The sequence below is a fragment of the Excalfactoria chinensis genome, chromosome 28 (genome assembly GCF_039878825.1).
Source record: "Excalfactoria chinensis isolate bCotChi1 chromosome 28, bCotChi1.hap2, whole genome shotgun sequence".
Taxonomy (NCBI): Eukaryota; Metazoa; Chordata; class Aves; order Galliformes; family Phasianidae; genus Excalfactoria; species Excalfactoria chinensis.
Genome location: NC_092852.1, coordinates 802,972 through 824,332, shown reverse-complemented (window position 1 = coordinate 824,332; position 21,361 = coordinate 802,972). Strand labels below are relative to the sequence as shown.

At 56.0% G+C, this 21,361-nt stretch overlaps 2 protein-coding genes across 4 annotated transcripts; one reads left to right on the top strand and one right to left on the bottom strand.

Annotated features, from left to right (window-relative positions):
• Position 1: 1 nt before the first annotated feature.
• Positions 2-3,147, top strand: MCRS1 (microspherule protein 1). Its single transcript, XM_072358077.1, is given in 14 exon segments — positions 2-154; positions 156-400; positions 494-626; positions 1,033-1,191; positions 1,293-1,402; positions 1,475-1,583; positions 1,680-1,818; positions 1,907-1,982; positions 2,071-2,099; positions 2,211-2,303; positions 2,387-2,469; positions 2,559-2,646; positions 2,731-2,858; positions 2,942-3,147. Coding segments are annotated over 14 exon segments (1,617 nt in total). The 5' UTR covers positions 2-16; the 3' UTR covers positions 3,029-3,147.
• A 136-nt stretch (positions 3,148-3,283) lies between these two features.
• On the bottom strand, positions 3,284-19,606 carry SPATS2 (spermatogenesis associated serine rich 2). Of its 3 annotated transcripts, none has more exons than XM_072358080.1 (13): positions 19,471-19,606; positions 16,673-16,976; positions 15,049-15,128; positions 14,686-14,794; positions 14,123-14,172; positions 12,731-12,989; positions 12,281-12,478; positions 11,338-11,473; positions 6,561-6,619; positions 5,910-6,019; positions 4,961-5,063; positions 4,395-4,603; positions 3,284-4,172 (listed from the first exon to the last, which is right to left on the bottom strand). In XM_072358080.1, exons 2-13 carry the CDS (start codon positions 16,695-16,697, stop codon positions 3,909-3,911), a joined length of 1,602 nt encoding a protein of 533 aa, XP_072214181.1. In that variant the 5' UTR covers positions 16,698-16,976; positions 19,471-19,606; the 3' UTR covers positions 3,284-3,908. The 3 variants fall into 3 exon arrangements, with proteins under 3 accessions (XP_072214181.1, XP_072214180.1, XP_072214182.1); XM_072358079.1 differs by having other exon boundaries at positions 19,434-19,575; XM_072358081.1 differs by having other exon boundaries at positions 19,404-19,526.
• Positions 19,607-21,361: the final 1,755 nt, after the last annotated feature.

The window sequence follows — 21,361 nt, the reverse complement described above, 5'->3', positions numbered from 1 at the left end:
TCCTTCCAGCACGTTCATGACGGACGCGGCCCTGATGGGGACCCCCACCACGGCCCGCAAAGAGCCGGGCGCCATGTTTGCCCTCAACCAAGATGGCGCCGCGCGCATCAGATGTCGCAGACTCAGTGACGTCAGAACAACTTCCGGCGGCGCCCGGAAGTAGCTATCCATGGCGGCTTCCTGGCGGACGCCGTCGAGGGGATGGTGAGGCCGCGGCGGGGCCCGGGGAAGCCGACGTCCCCAACGGGGGCTCCGTAACGGGCTCGGGACCCCCCCGGGGCGCCCCTCCGATGGCGTCGGGCGCGGCGAGTCGCTCCGAGGACGAGGAGCCGCTGTCGGGGCCGAAGCGGGGCTCGGCGCAGCCTTCCGGAGCCGTCCCGAAGCGCCGCAGCTCGTCACGGTACGAGGGAGGGAAGGAGGGTCCGGGGGGGGGGGGCGGCGGGGAACATGGCGGCCGGGAACATGGCGGCCATCGCTGCGTCCGTCGGAACAGGTTCATCAAGAGGAAGAAGTTCGACGATGAGCTGGTAGAGAGCAGCCTGGCCAAGTCCTCCAGCAGGGCCAAGGGCGGCGTGGAGCCGGGCCGCTGCTCGGGCAGTGAGGCGACCTGCAGCGAGAAGAAGAAGGTGAGGGAGGAAAAGGGGGGATGGGGGACCCCACTGTGCCTTTGGGGTCCCTCAGTGCCTTTGGGATGGCCCCACTGTGCCTTTGGGATCCCTCATTGCCTTTGGGGTGACCCCCATTGTGCCTTTGGGGTCCCTCAGTGCCTTTGGGGTGGCCCCATTGTGCCTTTGGGGTCCCTTAGTGCCTTTGGGGTGACCCCACTGTGCCTTTGGGGTGACCGCCATTGTGCCTTTGGGGTGACCCCCATTGTGCCTTTGGGGTGACCCCCACCAGCTCCCCCCCGTGCTCCACAGGGAGGCCCAGCACTGCTTCCTGGGAGGAGATGCTGTTTGTTAGGGAGACCCTACAGCCCTCCGGGAGAACCTGAGTCACTGGGGTGACCCTCCCACCCCTCACTGTCCCCCCCAGGTCTCTAAGGCTGTTTCCACCCCCGTGGCGCCCAGCCCTGTCCCAGCCCCCAGCCTTGCCAAGCGGATGAAGAAGAGCAAACAGCCCCTGCAGGTGACCAAGGATCTGGGCCGCTGGAAGCCTGCTGACGACCTCCTGCTCATCAATGCTGTGCTGCAGGTCAGTCCCCCCCCCCTGCCCCAGGGCTCGCTGTGCTCTGGGCTCTCTTTGCTGTGTTGATGTTTGCAGCTTTTCTTTCATCTGAGGGGTATTTTTTCCAGACCAACGACCTCACATCTGTGCACCTGGGTGTGAAGTTCAGCTGCCGTTTCAACCTGCGGGAGATCCAGGAGCGCTGGTATGCGCTGCTCTACGACCCCATCATCTCCAAGTGAGTGCAGGTCTGCTGCTGGAGGGCAGGGCTGCCCTTATAGGGGGGTCCTCACGTCGCTTTTCCCCTCAGGTTGGCCTGCCAGGCCATGCGGCAGCTGCACCCTGAGGCCATCGCTGCCATCCAGAGCAAGGTGCTGTTCAGCAAAGCTGAGGAGCAGCTGCTGAGCAAAGTGGGATCGGTAAGAGCCTGTGGGGTCAGGGCTTGTTGTAGGCAGGGCTTCATGCCTGCGTTTCCATGGGCATCTTCTGCCTCACGTCCTTTGTCCCCTCTGCAGATGAGCCAGCCCACGCTCGACACCTTCCAGGAGCTCCTCCACAAGCACCCTGATGTCTTCTACCCCTCCCGGACAGCCAAGGCCCTGCAGCTGCACTGGCAGCTCATGAAGCAGTATTACCTTCTGGATGACCAAACCGGTGAGCCCTGCTTCCCTCCTCGTGCCTCCTATGTCCCCCTTTCTGTGCATCCCAACCTGTGCACTCCCTTCCCTCCTGCTCCTTCCAGTGCAGCCACTCCCCAAGGGGGACCAAGTGCTCAACTTCTCTGATGCTGAGGACATGCTGGATGACAACAAGCTCAAGTGAGGTTTGGGGAAGCCCTGAGGATGCTGCATTGGGTCTCTGGGTGGCATCCTCTGATCCTCCTTTCATCCTCCTTCTTCTGTGCAGGGATGTACGGGATGATGTGCTGGAGCACGGTGAGTTCAGCCTGCGCCCCGCTGCAAGTGGGATCTGAATGGTCTGAATTGCTGTATGGGGAGGCTGGGGGTGTGTTCTCCTTTTCACTCTTCTCTTTCTCCTTCTTTCAGAGCTGACTGTGGCCGACCGCCGCCAGAAACGGGAGATCCGACAGCTGGAACAGGAGCTGCACAAGTGGCAGGTGTTGGTGGACAGCATCACAGGTGAGAGCGGGGTGTGGGGGAGGCTGCCTGATGGTCCATCCATCCTTCCTTCCATCCTCAATCCTTTCTGCTTCTCCCCTCAGGCATGAACTCTCCGGACTTTGACAGCCAGACGCTGGCCGTGCTGCGGGGCCGCATGGTGCGATACCTCATGCGCTCCCGAGAGGTGAGGGTGGGGGCTGAGCCCCCCCAGCAGAGCTCCGCTCATCACACTAAGCTCCCCCAGCCTCCTTCTCCTTCTCCTCCTTCCTCCAGATCACGCTGGGCAGAGCCACGAAGGACAACCAGATCGATGTGGACCTGGCGCTGGAGGGACCAGCCTGGAAGATCTCCCGCAAACAGGGTAGGGAGCAGGGCTGGGCTGCTTTGGGGGGGCTCAAGGACACAGCAGCTGTGCCCCCCTCCTCCCTGCATTGCCCCCCTCCAGGTGTCATCAAGCTGAAGAATAACGGGGACTTCTTCATCGCCAACGAGGGCCGGCGTCCCATCTACATTGATGGGCGTCCTGTGCTTGGTGGCAACAAGTGGAAGCTCAACAATAACTCAGTGGTGGAGGTGAGTGAGTGTGTGTGTGTATGGTGGGGGTCTCAGGGCAATAGGGGGGTCCATTCCTGCTCACCTTTCCCCTTCCCCTGCAGATTGCCAGCCTCCGCTTCGTCTTCCTCATCAACCAGGACCTCATCACGCTCATCAAGACGGAGGCAGCCAAGATGGCCCAGCAGTGAGGACGGGGGGCTGCTCTGATGCATCCCCTCCAGCCCTACAGGGAGAGATGGGGGGTGGTCTCACCCTCCCCTGGCTCCGGGCTTGTGGGCCTGCAAATAAAAGCATTTACCCCCACACCTGTGGCTCATGGGGGTTAGTGAGGGCCCTGAGGAGCCACCCCCCCCCCACCCTCCTACTGCCTTCTCTCTTCCCCCCCCACCCCAAAATGCTGTGGGGGCAGTAAGGAGCAGAGAGCCTTAATTAACAGACTGTACTAATGAACACAAACATCGCCTTTTATTTGGACAATGCTAAGTAACGGCCACGGCCGCTCGGTAGCAGCTAGGATTAGCTCTGCTAATTGATATTGCTCTGTTTAATTTAGGGTGGGGGGGTCCGGATAAGAAAAAGGAAGTGAATGAAACAAAAAAAGAGTTTTCCCCTCAACATCAAACCAGAGAAGCGCACAGTGTGTGCTCAGGGTCCTGCTGGGGGTTCAGCCCTCACAATCCCCTCCTGGCTCCCCCCAATTCGCCCCCTACTCCCATTTTGCAGCTCTCTTCCTCGTTGCCAGCACGAGGGCTGGGCTGTTGCTGGGTTGCTCCTTCAGGGCTCAGGGCAGAGTGGGGACAGAGAGGCTGCGTTTGGGTCCCCTCCTGCCTGCAGTGACACCACCGAGATTTTCTATAGAGGGGAAAGCAAAAGGCAACAGTGACGGCAGCAAACGGGGCCCTGAGCCCGGGTGGGGGGGCAGGAGATGCGAAGAAGAACACAAAGTAGAAAGAGAGAAAGAGAAGGAAGAACAAAAGTAATAATGGCACAAGAACCCGACAAGTGTAAACTTTCCTTTGTTAATCTCTTCCTACAGTCTCGTCCCTTCAGGGCAGCAGTGGGGAACCCTCAGGAGTTGGTTCCCTCCTGGCGGCTGGAGCGAGGTTTGCGCTGCGGGAGCCCTTTGCTTTGCGTGGCCGCAGCTCTGGCCGCAGCTCCCGGTTCCGGTGGCTGCATCTGGTGGAGGCCGCCCGGGTTGCTCTGGTGCCGGCCAAGCGCCGGACCCGCTCCGCTGCGGTGCCGGGGGCCGCCGGGCCGCCTGGCTGGGGGAGGAGCAGGGTGGGACTGCGGCCGGGAGCCCGGCGGTCCGGATCGCCTGTTCCCTGGGGCAGCCTGGAAAAGAAGGGGAAAAGGGGGGATGGATCCCACGCTGAGGGCTGCGGGCGCCCACTGACACGGCACTGAGATGATGCGCTGCGTGCACATCCTACAGCCCCCACATCACACCGCCCTGAGAGGTGGGAGGACAAAACAGCCCCCAAAAGCTCCCAGGAAGCAGAGCCTGCGCACAGGGCTGTGTTGGCTGCAGGGCACACACTGCGGACACACACGTACCTCTCGGTGGGGCTGGGGGGGGTGGCCGCCTGCACGCTCCACGGCCGCCTCCATGGAGGATGGGGGCTTCTTGCTGGCTGCGGTAAGGCTGACGGCAGAGGCACAAGCGGGGCTGGAGGGAGCGGAGGCGATGCTGGGGCTGCTCGGGGATCCGGCTGTGACGGAGCTGCAGCGGGAGCGGGTGGAGTAACTGTTCTTTGGGTGGGAAACTGGAAAAGAAAGAGCCCGAAATGCGTGTTGTGTGTGCGGGGACCCTGAGTGCCCACCCTATCACCTACATTGGGATCCTGGGCTGGAGCTGCTGGAGCAGTTTGTGGCTGCTGCTGAAGGCATGAAGGGAGAGCAGAGCTTTTCCTGGTGAGGTTTCCTTTTGGTTTTGTGGGCTGGGCAAGAGTTTGGGACCAGAGGAGGAAGGAGAACAACCCCCGTGGCCAAAGAACGGGCACCCCACAGAACAATCCTCACCCAGCGCAGTCCCCCTCCCAGCCTGCTGCTCTCCCCTTTGGGGGGCAATGCAGGGCTCTCTGGTGATGCAAGGCTTCAGCTGCCCGGCCCTCCCTGCTCACCTTGCCCAAAGGCAGCAATGCTCTTCTTCAATGCGTCGAGGTCACACGTAAACCTCGCCACTCTGCCCAGCTCCTCGTCGTACTTGCGCTCGCTTACAAAGTGCTGTGTGGAAAAAGAGAACGGATGCAAGTTCATCCCAATCCCTGCACCCCAATTAGAGCCCAGGGATGGAGATAGAAGTCTCCATCTTGGGGCCAGTAACAGATATCCCAGGTGGGTGCAGCCAGGAAGAAAAGCCTTGGCTGGGAAGGCAGATGGCTGCGAGGCCTTGAGGACTGAGGAAGAGCTTTCTGCATGATTTCCACCAGCTTCCCTTGGGTTGGTTCAGCCCCACGCTGCCTCCAGCACTGCTCAGGATGTGGCCAAGCAGCACAATTCCTCAGCAGCACCAATCCTGCTCAAGGCTGGGCACTGCCCTGAGCTGCGACACCAGCAGCTGGATTCTCAAGCTGGAGCTTAATTGATCCTTTGCACAACTTTGTGCTGACCTCTTGCAGCAGGAGCCGGCGTGCCAGAGAGCAGAGGTGGTTTCTGGCATATAAAAGCGTTTCATGGAATATAAAAGCAGCTGCTGCACAGCAGGCGGGCTCTGTGAGCTAGGTGGAAAGGCAGAGGTCAGCCTGCACCATGGGAGGCTCTCAGCACCGTGCTGAGGACAAAGATGTGGCTTTGCCACATTCCCAGCTCAGTGCCAACGCTCAATGGTCAAAGGTTGGATCGCAGGCACCGAGGGGTTAATGCTTGGATGATCATTCGTTGCTATTTTACAACCCAAGTATTCAAAGTTAAGATTCAAGACGAATCTTTGCCCTTCTGCACGGCTGCAGAGAGCAGCAGAGGTGAATCTGGAAAGGCCACGGCAGCAAAGCACGTTCAGAAGCATGGGAAACCCAGATGGTTACAAAAACAAAGTGTTTGGGTGAGATGAGGCAGCAGCAAAAAGCTCACCTTGATATCAGCCCGGAGCTCAACCAGCTGCTCCTCTGACATCCGCACCGCCACCTCAGTCATCTTCTTCAGGGCCTCTGCCTTCTTCTGTCGGCTCATCAGGATCTCCACTGTGGAACAGAGAGCAACTCTGAGGCTGGAGCAGCCCCAGCCTGGCCCCTCGTTGGTAATGAGCAGAATCCCCATCATGCCGGTGCTGTGCCAGCTGCATGGCAGCCCCAGCATCACCCTCCTGCCAGCTGTGTGTGTCTCCAGACCGAACCTGTGTTGGAAGCTGCCACAAGGACATGCACCACATGCTGCTTTAGCTGCTCAGTGCCTCCCTGGGTCCCCTGAGCTGCAGTGCTGTTGGTGCTGTCAACACCCCTTCCAGCTCCCCAGCAATAACAGCAGTGCCTTCAGGAGGGAGCAGCTCATCCCACCCTCTTATGTAGGCATAGAATAAAGGCCCCAAACTGCAAAATCCAGCCACAAGATACATGGGGCATACAACACAGGGCAGGTTTTGTCTGTTCCCAAATACACCGTGCTCCACACAGAGTGAAAAAGGAAATAAGGGAGAAAAATCTGCTTCCAATGGGGCTGTCTCTAGAGCACAGCACCACCTGCACATCTACAGGCTGGGTGTCCAGTGGGAGGAGGGAGCCTTACTTGCTTCTGCCTTCACTTTGTCCATCTCAGCCAGCAACGCCACCTCGCGATCCATGAGGCTGGGGAAGAACACAGAGAAAGGATTGAACGCCAAAGGGGACCACGGGATCCCACAGCAGAAGCAAAATGGGTTTCTGGGTTGGCCAGCCATGAGCAGAGACCAACAGAGGGCAGCAGAAGCCTTGGCTCTGAGCTCTGCTGGCACCACGGCTTCAGTCAGCGCTGCATTCCTACAAACCCTCTGCGTGTGTGCTCACCGTGCTCTGCTCGAGTCAGAGCTGCTCGGTGAGGGGAGAGGAGCAGCAGCTGCACTGCTCTGGGTTTCACTGCAGAGGAAAGCCACTGTGCAACGCTCAAGCCATAAGGAAGAGCTGCAGCACCAGAGCAGGGTGTGGGCAGCGGGCAGCAGCCTCTCAGCAGTGACACAGTGAAGCCACCTGATTGCAATGCTTCACTCTGGTGAACCCCACTGTGCACCCATCTCTTAAAGCCTGAGGGTTGCACAGTACCCACCAAGACTCAGGTTGCAATGGCAGGAGAGAAAACACTGCCCATTGCAGCAGCTCAAGTGCATTCAGCATCCTGCCTATCAACAGGCTTCATTTCTGTTTTCCTAATCTAAAAGCCCAGACTTCCTTTTGCCCGTTAGCTTTGCAATGCTTGCCATGTAGACACAGAGCTATACCGAGTGCAATATCAGCCCTCCAACTCAGGCCACGGGCTTTGCAGTGAGAGCAGCCTGCTTGAAAACAGGGAGGGATCTTTCTTCTCACAAACCACAGGGCATCTGAAAGGCAAACTCCCACCACCGCTCCCACTCCTCCGTGCGTTGGAGAGGACTGAGGCAGGATCCATTCGAACAACTCCCTCTGAACGGCAGCTCTGACATTTGGCAGCTTCTGTTGATTTATCGCTCTCTGTCCATCTGCCTGTTCAGGGCAGGGATTGTTTCTGCTTGTAACAGGTCAGGCAGTCGCAGCCCAACCGCACAAATACAACTACGTGTGTCAGAAGGGATGCTAATAAGGCTTCACCTTCCTTCCAGCTGCCTCTCCCACGTGGCTTAGGGGTGCAGAGCAAGGGGCAGGGTGAGGGGAGCTGCCCATCCCACAGAGAGATGCCCATCCTTCTGTATGGAGCTAACCAGGCAGGATCCCAGTGCGGATACAGCCCTGCCTCGATGAACTGGAGCCCAGCTGTGCTGCATCTCTCCCCTATCGCCTCCTCCCTGAACACACACACAGCCCTGGCTCTGACAGGAGCAACGCCCGCTTTCTATGAGCTTCATATGGGCTGTTTGGGGCTTTCTCCTGCAAGCAAAGCCGCAGCAACCTTGACAAAAGATTACAGCCTGAGTCCCTTTGTCATTTAATTTACTCAGCGGAGCTCAGCTGGAGTCCTTTACCCAATTTTACACTTGGGCTGGCTGAGGAACAGAGGTCATGTTGCCGTGCCTGATGTTGGCGTGAGGAGCAGCTCCATCAGACCCCAGCAGCCTCCCATGCTAGCGAATAGCTGAGCAGACCGCCCTCCAGCTGCCACATCTACTCAGGAACGCGCTCAGTCCCGGCCTGCTCTGTGCTGGGACAAAACCACATCAATCCAACAGACTGAGCTGGGAGAAAAAGGGGAAGGAGGTGAACTGAGACCTGCTGAGGATTGAAACGGCACTGAAGGCTTGGTAGTGAGCTGCTGCCAGGAGAGAACCTGCAGCCCACTGGCCCTGCAAGATGCTGTATGCATGAGCATGATCCCAGCTTCGAGGTCAGGCTCTGTGCAGCAATCCCGAGGGCTGCCTGTAGGGCAGCAGCCACCTCTAAGCCCCGCAGTGCAGCAGTGACAAAGCTCAATGCAGCCCCGTGCCCGTAGAAGAATTGAAGCTGACCTTCCCCTGTGCATCCTCCAAAGGCTCAGGGTGCTTTTTGCAGCACAGACAGCAAAACATGCTGGGAATTCAGGGCTGTCGGGAATCCCTCATTCAGGTTACCCAACAGCCTCCGAGTCCTACAGAGCAGCAATCCAACGCTCAGGATGGATTTGGGAGATGATGGTGCAGCATTAGAGCCCCCTCACCCTCACCTCCATGCCCACAGCAGCCGGCTGCCAAGAGAGAGAAGATGAAGGTCCAAACCTGCAGAAGCCTTGCTGGTTCAAAGGACAACTGAAGCACATCTGTGACACACAAGCGAAAACCGTCTGCACTTTGCTACTCATAATGCCCCGCTTCAGATGAACAAACCTGCCTTTAAATCAGGTTTTCCTTTGGTAGAAAGCCAGTTGGAGCTATGATTCAGCAAGAGGATTTAGCTGTTGGGTCCTGTCTTGTGTCATAGGCTTTAAAAATACACTAATTATTCGCTGTCTCGCAAAGGGAGCTGGGGGAAGAAAAGGAAATGTGACGGTACCATTTCTGTTTCAGCTCAATGCTGCCGTTTTTGGGAAGAGGAAAGCAGGCTGCCCTCTGCAGAGCCGTGGCCAACAGAGCATGGCCAACACAGCTTGGCATTTGCCAAGGGAGGCTCCGGTGGCCCCACGCCAGGCGGATCCACGCATCCTCCTGCGCCCGGGGCCACATGTGGCTCTTTCACCTTTGGGAACGTGACGTGAGCAGCGTGGAGCCGATAAAGGCAAGGCAAAGGGCAAAGCAGTGCTCGCACAGACCCAGAGCGGTGACCTTTTCCATCCCAAGGGCGGGATTTTACAGGTGCTGTAAATGCTGAGAGGTCAACAAAAAACAACCAGCCCTACTGTATGCAGAGCTGATACCGAAGCAGCATCAGTCACCACTCAGTAGACAAAGCCTCGAATGAAGCATGGCGTAATACACAAACTCATTGAGTTAGGACTGCACATCTCCCAGCTACCGAGGGGTAAATCCCCTCCAGAACCCTCAGCTGTTGGTGGGGTGAATCCTTCCCACTATAGCAGCACAAGAGAGGAGAGCCGGGAGCTCTGTGCCATGGAGGTCACAAGCATAAGAAAGAATAACAGTGCAGCTGAGGGCAAACAGACACCCCCAACCGCGTGGATCTGGTCTCCTCTAAGGTCAAAAGTCAGCCAGAAACACCTCCTGTCACTATTTTAGCACGCTGAACTGAAATGCAGGGCAGCATTCCACTTGAGGAGAACACTTCCTGGTGGCAAAGTTCAACCCAAGCAGGCACACAAAGACAAAACCTCGCACGGATCAACAAGATTTGCTAAAAGGAGCACAGCCAGCTCCACATCGCTGCCACTACGCGCTCCTGCCTCGGAGGGCACGCAGTCTGCAGATGCAGATCCCTTCTGACACGGATCTGCAAGCCTGCCAAATATCTGCTTTAATTCTTTGGTGTGATATCAGCGTTTGAGTTACCTGTCAAATATTACTCACTGCTGGCAAACGGAACTGAGGGAGTTGGCTGACGCAGTCACCAAGTCACCCTCGGTGAGATAAAGTCCCCGGTGACTGGAAGGAAAGCAAAGTCACACCTGCTTTTAGGAAGGGTGGGAAGGAAAGCACTGAATTGTCAGCCTCACCTCTGAGCTGGGGGAGATAATGGGGCAGATGCTCCTGGAAGTGACGCTAAGGCATAGGGAAGAGAGGGAGGTGATATGGGATGAGCAGCGTAGCTTCACCAAGGGCAGGTCCTGCCTGATCATAAAAACGACAGCTTAACTGAGTCAGCAGACAAGGGAAGAGCCACTGATGGCATCTATCTGGACTTTGACACACAATCCTCCATAAATTCTTTCTCTCCAAACTGGAAAGATACAGATCTGATGGGCAGCCTGCTCAGCTGGACACCATATTGTACCCAGAGTGAGGTGGATGGCTCAGTGTCCAGATGGAAACCAGCGATGAGTGGTGCCCCTCGGGGGTCAGTGCTGGGACCAGAGCTCCTTAATATTATCAGAGAGCAGTGGGACTCAGTGCACCCTCAGCAAGACTGGAGATGAAAAGGCCAGCAGGGAAGCGATCCTACTCGAATGATGACACGATTTGAACCCTCCGTGCAGCTTCTTGCACCTCTTTATCAAATGCACTCATGTTTGTATAACCAAGAGGAACAATTTCTCACTACAGATCCAATCTGTACATTTGGGTTGCATCTGGTGTCAGGACTTTGGGATTGTCACCCTGAGGTGCTCACCCAAAGCAATGAAAATGGTAATTAAAAAGACCTGAGTGCACCTGGAGGGAACGCTGTGCTCTGTATTAAAAGCCTGGCTTATAAACGGAGAAGGCATGGCCTGCAGGATGATCTGTGCTGTGTACCTTCAGAAGGAGCCTGCTCTTCCACGCTGTATGCAACCCGAGTTTGCAGATTTCAAACACAAATGTTTGTTTTGAAGAGACACAGGCTGCTGCACTCTCTGCTTCCAGCACAGCCAACACCAGCACGGCAGCACGTTACACAGCGAGTTCCTCCCACCCTCTGTGCTTAACAGGGCTTAATGAAGGCCACCTTAACTGCCTCATACACACACACAATCAATGGATGGGCAATGAAGCCCCGAGTGGGGCACAGAGCTCCTGCTGCATGCATGGGCAGCAAGCTCCAAGGCAGGCATTGCATAGCTGCCTGCAAAACACCTACAAATTGCAGAGCACAGGCCTTCAGACTTGGGCTTCATTCTTGACGACACGCTGAGCTCTCAAGCGCTGACAAACAGAGCTTGGCCAGCAGGGCAGGCACAAGCGTGTCATTAGCCTGACTGCAGAGCTGAAGTTTTATTCGCAATTCATCGATCTTAATCCTCAACACATCCGGATCCGTTCCTACGTTTTACTCACCTACTCTGCAGCTCAGCAAATACCTGCTTCATCTTCTTAATGGAAGCATCCATTTCCTCTTTCACCACCACCCGGTACCGAGCCAGTGAGACGGTGCAGCGCTGGAGATCCTTCACTGATTTTTCAATATTAGAACCTACCAAGAGACAGAAAGAACTTCAACAGCCACGTCAATCACTATGCTAAATCCTCCCAGCAGGGGAAATCAGAACACTTTCCCTCTTACTCTTAAACTATGCCCTGCTTGGTTTTAATACCTCCTTCCCTCCCCCACTGCAGAGGCTCTGGGTTCAGTAGAAGTTCTGCAGGTTTTCCACTGAGGAAAGCCCTTCCCAGAGCTTGAAAGATCCCATTCTGTGGGCAGGGACACCCCTCTGCAGTTTCAAATAGACAACAGTAACCAAATGCACCTGAGTTGCTTTGGGTTAGGGGCAGAGCTAAGCATGATAACCACATTCACCACCGCTGTCTCAGGTCCTCCCGTCCCCTCTTGTTATTGCAAGGGAAAGCACATAAAAGAGGAAAAAAAAACACAGCTAACAGGAGGCTGTCACTTCTTGTAACAGGGCCGGTCCCAACTACTGTCCTCTTGACACATTCTCACAACAGATGAGAAAGAACCCAAAGGCTCTGCGAGGGAGCGGAGAAGAATGGGCTAAGTGTATGCAGCGAGGCTGCCTCCCGCCCTGCCTTCTCACATACGGCTTTGCCGCTCCAGGCACTACATCTAAACTGCTGTCAAGATTCCTGCTGTGCACGGGGAAGAGGAGGAGCAGAGTGCAAGTTAGAGGCCAGCTAATAAGAAGTGTGTTAGCTTGGATTAAAATCAACGTCCAGCCTGCCTCAGCGCTGTCCGTCAGCGATGCAGAGGATGAGCTGGTGAGAATTCGGCCGCTGGCAACCTGCTGTGACACCAGGCAAGGCGCAGAGCCAGGGGCCTTACCCAGCTTCTTGTTTGCAGGTGAGAAGGGGCCGTTGTCCAGGCGTGCAGCAGGCAGGGAGGTGGGCGCTGTGGGTCTGGAGCCGGGCCTGCTCATGCCGTGCTGATCAGGACGCTGTCGGAGAGCTGAAGGGTTCTGGGCAGGATGCACGGTGAGAGATCTGGTGTGGAGGTCTGCTATTCCGTTCTCTAGTTGAGGCACTGTTGGAGCAAAGCACACTGCTGTGAAGGGGACACACACACAAAGAGGATGGCAGAACGCCCGCTAGCCCTTTAGGACCGGCAAGCAGAAATCAAAGCTCGGGGTGAGCTGCCCTTTCCTGGAGGAGCGTGCAAACAAATCAGCTTTCAAAGCTGACCCCAGTCAAAGGAGGGACACAAAAGGCGAGAGGCAGCAACTCTGCTTTTTAAGCACCCGGCGGGCGCCTCCTGCCACTTCTTCTGGGGACTAACCTGTCCTCTCAGGCATGTCTGGCACGGCGGGCTCGCAATCCTCCAGCTCTCTGGCATCAATTGAAAGCGCATCCAGCCCTTCGCTGAGCGAGTCCACCGACTCGGTGTCGTGGGCACAGCCGTTGACATGGAAACCGTTAATTCCCCCCTTCTCCGAGTTTGCTGACTGCTCCTCTTCAGTGGACACCAATTTCCTGGGGTCTGCGGGGCCAGGGCTCGCCTCGCCTTGCGGTTTCGGTTTGGTTTTCTTCTTCTTGTTCTGAGGATTAGGCATCCGCACCACAGAGACAGAGAGAAAGAAATAGAAAGAAAAACATGAAGCTTTAATTCCTAAAGGGAAAATTAAGCTTGTGCTTACCGCCTGAAAGTAGCTGAATTAAATGCCTTTTCAGCCAGCCCCCGGTGTTGATCCTGTTAACAGCAGGAGGGATTCATTCAACAATGAGGACAGATATAGAGGCATTAAGGACCAGCAAAAACTCATTATCCCCTCCAACGTTGGCCCAGGGCATGGGACGGGGGCTGTGGGAGGCAGTGGGGCTGTGGGGGCTGCCCCATTCCCCTCGGGGTGCTGCCCTAGACCTCACTCTGACAGCTATTCCCTCGATCCCCAGCATGCGGCTCTTCGGTCACATTTCTCCCCTCTCTGTTTCATTCTGGTGCTTTTTAAGTATTCAAAGGAGTCCTTTTGAATAATTATGATTTCCTTCCCGTCCTGGTGGATTTGGACATTAGAATATCAAGTCCTGAAACTTTGCAAATCTTCCTTTAACTGTTTCATAGAGGTCTGAGTGCAGAGCTGGGCAGGGAAGCCTTCATGACACAGAAATATTTCCACAGAGCTCAGCATTAAATGCAACCGTTCAGCTCCAAAGGTTACCGATGAAAAATGGAACGGCACGACCGTCTGAGCAGTGAATTACGGAGCACTGCTGCAGCAAACGGACCTGAGAAAGATTTACTTCAACGTGGGGCTGGCTGTGTGGATGAGGGGTCCTGCAGAGGGGCAGCAAAACAAAAGCTATCGCAAGGGCTGTAAGTCTAGAAGGTTTTTTTCAGCCCCACACAACGTGTCTGACAACGAAACCAAGCGCAGACATGAGGAGATGCTTGCATCATTTCTGCTTGCAGCGAAGGTCCCATGCAAATCCCTGCCCTTAGCAACGAGGCAGCTGATAACAGCAATCATCCCTGGCAGTCTGCTGTGCTACCAGCAGCGTGCACGCACAGAATGGTGCAGAACATGTTTGCTCTTTGGCTTCTTATCTCATCAAAATTACCAGGAACGCAGAGAACGGCAGCCAGTCTCAATTTATGCTCTCCCTGATCCTCAGAGAAACAATAGGAAAAGAAGAGGTAACTGTATTTGCAAGGTGTATTTAGAAGCATTACCTTCTTTTTGCCTGTGACGGTCCATTCCTTCAATACTTCACTGGCGTTACCTGAAACAAAACAGCAGAGATGAGCAGTGAAGGTGACGCACCTGCAGGAGCCGCTTTCTCTGAGGTCAGGAAATCCATTCCGCATTCCAAAGTACTTCAAAACCCATCTGGGTTTCAAAGTCCAAACAGCAGAAAAACTGAAGCTGAAGACGTTCCCTGCTTTGGACACACGAGTGAGAGTCTCTATAATGGAGTACCTAACCCCCATTACCTAAAGACTATCGAGTGCTTATCTCTGCCTTGACCTCTAGTAGGACAAACACTAACAAAGAGTTGGAAGAGAATCACCTCTGAGTTGAGGAGGGTATGTGTCATGGTTTTGCAATGAAGGCCCACAGACACAGCATGACTAGAGCAGGGCCACTATGATGATCAGAGGGCTGAGCAGCTCTTCTAGGAGGAAAGGCTGAGAGAACTGGGCTGGTTTAGCTTGGAGAAGAGAAGGCTGCGGGGAGACCTCATGGTGGCCTTCCAATACTTGAAGGGAGTGGCCCAGGAGCCCGCTGCAGTTACCTTCCATAAATGCTTGCACTGTTTTGTCCACACAGTTGTCAAAATGCTGGAGCACGAGGACAATCTCATTGTTGCTCCTGTTTGGGACTATGGCACGCACTGCATTGATCTGGAGGGAAGAGAAGAGGCCGACAGGTGAAGCATTTGCTCTGCCTCACACTGCAGCCTTCTGCAAGCAGTCTGAGCACCTCACCCAGCACCTTCCATATCAAACTTTCATGTGCCACGACGATTTAGGCTGAATAAAATTCTGCTTTCAAAAGAAGCACAGTTAGCTCTCAGACAGAAACGTATTGAACCTCTGACAGCAGATAAAGACGCAGCACTAACACGGCCAGCTGAAGTCCCACGAGATGCACTTACCTTCTCCTTCATGTTTTCAAAGGTTCCTCCCTGGGCCATCACGGTGTTGGACTGCACATCGAAAATGAACCCGGATGGATCTGGGAAGACAAAGGAGATGGGAAACTTATGTAAGAACATTCAGGTGCAGGGAGACATCTGGAGAGCATGGGCAGCTCTGGTGGGTAACTCTACCAAACAGAGGGCAATTAGCTGCTGAGAGCTAAGCACTTAGGCTCAGCACTTCCACCAGCTGCTGCAGAAACTATTTTAACACCCTGTGCTGTGGTCACTGTGCTGCAGAGGCAGCCCAAGGAGGTGGCAGCTGCAACTCAGGGCTTTGTCTAGACAAGAAATGCTGCATTACTGCTGTTGTTGCAAATAGATTCAAACCCCAGAGAGGCGGGGGTCTCCTCTGAGAGATCCAAGCCCTCCCCAATGCCTTCCTGTGCACCCTGCTTTAGCTGCTGAGCAGCTCAGCTGCTCGCCTTGTTCCACAGCACTCCCATGCAAAAGCTGCAGGTGGGCTCCTGATTCACTTTCAGAACTGCTGCATTATTGAAAGCAGTTCTCTCACCTCTCAGCACTCCTCGCCGCTTCCTTTGTTACACAGCAAAGGGGTTTTGTTTGGCTTCCAGAGAATCTGAGAAGACACTCCTTACCTGCACAGGGCCTGCATGACATCTCACCTGCTGAGCACAACAGGGCTGCAGCCCGCAGCATCAAATGCTGACAGCCCCGGTGCCCTCCTGGCCTCATAAACCCAACAGCATCAGCCCCACGAGGCTCCCTGCTGCCTCCTGCAGACTGCCCTCCATTCCCCACCTTCCTGTTGCTTCCAGGTGTGTTTTTCTCCCCACGCATTCACTGGCAGCAATTGCTGGGCTCCATTTCCAGCATCTAACGGCTTGTGCCGAGGCTTCCAAAAGCACGGATGCAGCATTTGAAAACATAATTCCAAAAATTACCCTAAACAGTAATTTCCATAAGTGCTGCTAATTGCTTCGAACCACGCATGGATCCGGATGTCAAAGGACAGCAGTGCGGCTCAGGTAGGCACCATTTCTGTGCCAGAGCCGTGAGAGGCAAAAATCTACTGCGAACAAAAGCGCTTCTCTGGAGGCAGAGGACACGGATTGTCAAAGCACTCACCTTAAATTATTCATTAGTAGGCAGTGCAAAGAAAAAGACAACCATAACCTTCACAACCCCTTCCCTTCCCCCCTCCCCACACTATGGAATTAATGCCTCACGTGCAGCAAACGAGGGCTGTAGCTGAACTAAGAACAGCTTTGTCTTTAATGTGCAACAGCAGAAAAGGGAGGACTTGCACGGGTGCTGCTGGACTACTAAAAATATTCCTTTTCTGCTGCTTCCTGCCGGTGGAAATGGGGCAGTATTCATATATGCAGCAAGTCATGAATCAGACCTGTCCAGCTGGACAACTGAAACGCTGCTACAAATGTCACAAAACCCAACAGGTTACACGATGTCACCAAGATGGTGACAAGAAGCTGTCAAAGCTTCACCAGCAGCCTGGGGAGGAGAAGAGCAGAAGCAATTAACCCCTCTCCTAATTGATAACTTTGGAATCAATCGTGCTGTTTATTGACATTTGATTACAGCACATTCGCATGCGTCTTACCTTTCGGGTTTTGCTTTTTAGACATCTTGGTGCGTTTGTTCTAATGTGCAGCTATACAAGAAGGAGGGGGGGGGTGGTGGAAAACTAAGTCGTGGCCCTTAAGCAGTGCAGCTGCGATTCACACACGGCCTCCAGTCGAGGAGGGGAGCGGATGGGGTTTGGTCTGGGATGGCACAATCACAGCAGAGAGGGCAAGCAGGGTCTGGAGCTGTCAGAATTCAGCTGACAGCCCCACAGAGCAGCACGGCTTCTTCCTGGGGAAAGCTGCTCCTTGTCACGCTGCTGGTGTCAGTTGTCTCAGGTTCTAAATAACAATGGAGAGAAAGAAAGAAAGGAAGTCAGAAATTGCTGCCCAGCAAACCCGAGGTGCAGCCCACATCCCTCAGCTTGTCAGCTCATCTTACTGATGGTTTTTAAAGTGTGAAACCCTTATTCTGCTAAAGGTGTTCTGGAATGGCTAGCAGAAAGCAATGTAAAAGATAAAGGCAATGAGAGCTCCACAGCCTGTGTGTGGATCCAAAGGACTCAGGGTACTCTGTGACTTCAGCCCCACAACCAGGTGGGTTTACAGCCACCATCAAATGTTTGCTAATGAACGAAGCAGATGGGGAGCAATGAGGATCCCCGGTGTGTCAGCAGCCAGCACCCCAGCAGCACACAGCTGGGACACTCAGTTCCTATGTGGGGATTTGCCTTACACTGCTGGCTCCCTGGTGCAGGAGTGGGACATTGCCAGGTTAAACAAAGAGCAATGGGGACACGGCATGCAGAACAATGGGGATCCGGCAGGAGCAGCCAGGAGGAAAAGGCATGACCTGCCAATGTGATCCATCAAACACAAGCTGAAGGCAAAGCATGACGGAATCAGGTGGCTGCGTGCCTTCCCAGTGAAACCCACACGCTTGTAAACGCGCTGAGGAACATACGGCTCATTTGCTCCAAGAAATAAACAGCTCAGCTCCCACTCAGCCCAACCAGGATTATCTGTAGGGGCATTCCCAGGATAGGGTTTAGAAGCCCAAGGAATGCAATGGCACTGCTGCAATGTGAGGAGCTCTAATCTCAAGAGGAGAGCAGGGAAGGATGGGGATAATGACTTGAAATGCATCCCAGCTTCCATTTCTCAGCACACAGGGACCCGGTACCTTCAGGTTTGTACCCAAAACCAACTTTAGCAACAGCAACCTCCAAGGTGGGAGCAAGCAGCTCAAACCCACAGAAACAGCAAAGAGTCGACATGAAACAAGCAAGAAAGCGACCCGCTGCATTAAAGTTCAACACCGAATGGGATGGAGGGGGCACAAAGTAACCCAGAGAAACCCAACGCTGCAGACAGAGCGATGGAAGCGTTCTTGGACTCAGCCAGCTTTCCCGAGCCACAACAGGAATGTGCATTTTTGCTAAGCAGAAACCAGCTCACTTTCAAATAAGGAAAAATCATTCATGGCTTTAACAGACAGCACAGAGAGAGCGAGAAATGAGCTCAGATCACCCCACCGCGGTGTTCTCTTTCCAGGCCATTCCTGCCCTGTCTAGACAGACTATTGCAGTCAACTTTCCAAACTTGAGAGCTCCCTGTTTAAAGGGAAAGATTAACAGAGAGAAATGGACCCTGGGGGGGGGGGGGGGGGTTATTATCCTACAAAGGCGCTGTTAGAAGGCTTCACACGGTGACAACCTGTGCCACAAGATAGGAACCCCTTTCTGCTTCTCACACAGCAGGACAGGCTTGAAGAGCTCCAAAGAACCTGAGCTGGGTGCTGGAGGACCCAGAACACACCGCTGTCCCAGCAATGGGGAGCACCATTTCAGGCTTCATTTGCTACCTTTCTGAGCAGAAGAGTCTCAGGGATTTGCCAAGCATTACAGCACAGATAAGAGTCCGATCATCCTTTAGATTGGGGTTGAGCTCTTCACCAAAGCACCTCAAAAAGCACAACTTGTACAGAAGGAAGGAGGAAGGTGATGGGAAACACAAGGGGACACCTCCCCACGCCCCATGCTGTGTGATGAGGTTTCCTGCACCTCCCAAGTTCCATACAGGGGGAAGCTGTTCTTGCCTCCCCCTCTCAGCTTTCCCTTTGACCTCAGCCAACTCCCAAGCCGCAGCCTGAGGCCACCATTAAACATCAGCTCCACATTTTCATGGCCAGCCCCATTAAGAATAACGCAGCACCTTCAAACAAACCCTGAGCTCCTTCATTCACGATCCAACCGGAACCTTCTGCCGGGGACTCCATAAAACATTTAAAGGCTCCTTTAACGGGACGCTGCCGGGAAGCGCAGCTTATGGGACGGCCCTTAGGAGCACGTTGGCGGAGTTACAGCCCCACAATCATTAACCGCTATTAACCGGCATTCACGAGACCTAACGACGGAGGAGATGGACGCCAAAGCCCCGAACGGGGGAACATCTCAGTGATGGGAGGAGGACTCAGCCGGACCCCGGGGCCATTGGGGGCTCAGGAGAAGGGAGAGAAAAGCCGCAGCGCTGCCGGGCTCCCCGGATCCCTCAACACCTCCCGAGTGCAGCGGGAAGGCCTCAAGGCCTGCTGGGCCCACAGCGCCCGGAACCCGCGGCCTCACCGAACGGCTCCCCACAGCCGCCCCCCACCCCGCGGCCTACGGGGGACTCTCCTCTCACGGAGCCCACACGGCGCTCCAACACCCCCCCACCCCTTCTCCTTCCCCTCCCCTTCCCAATCGGCCCCCTCCCCACCGCCGCACCCACCAGGCCCCGCTCGCTCCGCTCCCCGCTCACCTCCAGGCCGCGCCGCCCCCCCCGCCCCTCCGCTCACCTCAGGCCGCCGCGGATGCAGCGGAGAGGGGGCGGGGGCCGCGGCCCGGCCGGAGCCCTCAGCCTTCCGCCGACCAATCGGATCCGCGGACGCCTCGCGAAAGCCAATAGCGTCGCGCTGCTACCGCAAACCGCCGCCAATGAGAGAGAGGAGGAGGGAAGGCGAGGCCCGCCTCCTTGAGCTTTCAGCCAGTCTGGAGAGAGGTGGGGGGCGGGCTGAGGCGAACTGACCAATGAGAGGGCAGAGCTGTGTCCTCTAACTTGCGCAGACGCAGCTCGGTGAGGGGCGGGGCTTATCTCTACCGAGGACCAATCGGATGCGGTACCGAAGAGGCCACGCCTCACCGCCGCCTGAGGGGCGGAGCAAGGCGGGGCAGCGGGAGCCGAACGTGGACGGAAACAGCCGAGAGGCGCCGCCCTGCGGCGGAAACACCCGAATCCGCTCCGGAAAGAGCCGAGCGTGAGAAAGGCGGAGACTGAGCGCTGATGTCGAGGGTTCGAAGCCCGGTTCCGCCCGAACGGTCCCGCTCGGACCGGGACGGGCTGCTGGGATCCGGAAGGGTCGGGGATGGCCGGGAGGTGCTCAGGAGATGCGGAGTGAGATTAAGAAGCAACGGTTCAAATGTTGGTCCAACCAGTTTATTAAAGTCCTGGTCGTTTATGAGCTGTGGGGCTGGATGTGGGTTATGGGGCTGGACTGGGCTGTGGGCCCCCTCCCAACACGGACGTTGTGACAGCAGCAGGCAAAGGGCAGAGCACTGCCAGCTGCTGTGGGGGGGGGTCCCGAGGCCCTAATATGCGAAGCCCCCCCCCCAGCTGTGAGTGAAAGCCCCCAGACCCACGATGAGCTCCCACCTCAGCCCCACAGCAGCTCATGCCTCCCGAATACGGCCTTGCAGGCAATGCTGGAGCTGTGTCCCTTCCACCCCCCCCCCACTCCCACCCCCCGTAGCCCCCCCCTCCCCACCGCTGCTGTGTTTGCTCGGCTTAGCCGCTGCCGGCCTCCAATTTGGTCTCATTCATTATTAACAGCCCCGGCCGGCTGCGCTGTTGACACAGCCAGTCCAGGAGGGGGGACTAGAAGGAGGAGGGGGGGCGGGGGGGGCAGTGATCCCCTCCTTGTGACCCCCTCCTCAGCTCAGCCCCCTCCCATGGGCTACTCCTCACCCCCCCACACACGCTGCGGCTCAGCAGGATTCAGGGAGCCCAGCTCCTATGGGATCCCACTAATATGGGGCAGGGGGAGATGCTGCAACCCCCCCTCTGCCCAGCTGCCCATCAGGGCTGACAGCGGCCCCCCCGTGCTGCCCACCCTGCCTGGCTGCCTCCCTGACAGCGGCTCCCAATGGGGCCACGCTTGGCTGAGCTGCGCCCTGGGGGGGGGAAACTGGGGGGGCTACATTAGGATGAGGATGTATGGGAGGGGGGGGGGGGTGGAGGGTGGAGCTACACCTGGAGGGGGGGATCGTGTTGGGATGGGAATGCATGAGAGTTCACCTTGGGGGGGGGGGGGGGGCAGTGCCTTTGTGGGTGGGTTACACCTTTTGGGGAGGGGGCTGACCCTTTTCCTGGCTACCCTTGGCTGCTGTGCCCCCCCCCCCCCCCCCCCCATGCTGCAGTATAGGATCAATGCTGGTGGATGGGGGGGTTGGGGGGGGGTGGAGGTGTGTGTGTGTGTGTGTGTGTGTGTGTGTGTGTGTGTGTGTGCAGGTGGTGCTCTGCTGCTGCATCGATTTCTTCAAGTATCTGCATTTAAAAATGTCAAATCTGGCTCTTCAGCACCAGGATGGGAGGTGAGGGGGGGGGCTCAGCCCCACTGCATGGGCAGCAGCCCCCCCCACTTCCACCTCCAGGCCTCGGTGCCCCCATAGCACAGCCCCCCCCCGTGGGTC

Coding starts and splice junctions, on each gene's coding strand:
- SPATS2 (XM_072358080.1), bottom strand. CDS start 16,697: ATGTCTAAAAAGCAAAACCCGAAAG. Junction 12,990..14,122: donor CCGTCACAGGCAAAAAGAAG/GTAATGCTTCTA, acceptor CCTAATCCTCAG/AACAAGAAGAAGAAAACCAA. Junction 11,474..12,280: donor ACCTGCAAACAAGAAGCTGG/GTAAGGCCCCTG, acceptor GTCTCTTGGTAG/GTTCTAATATTGAAAAATCA.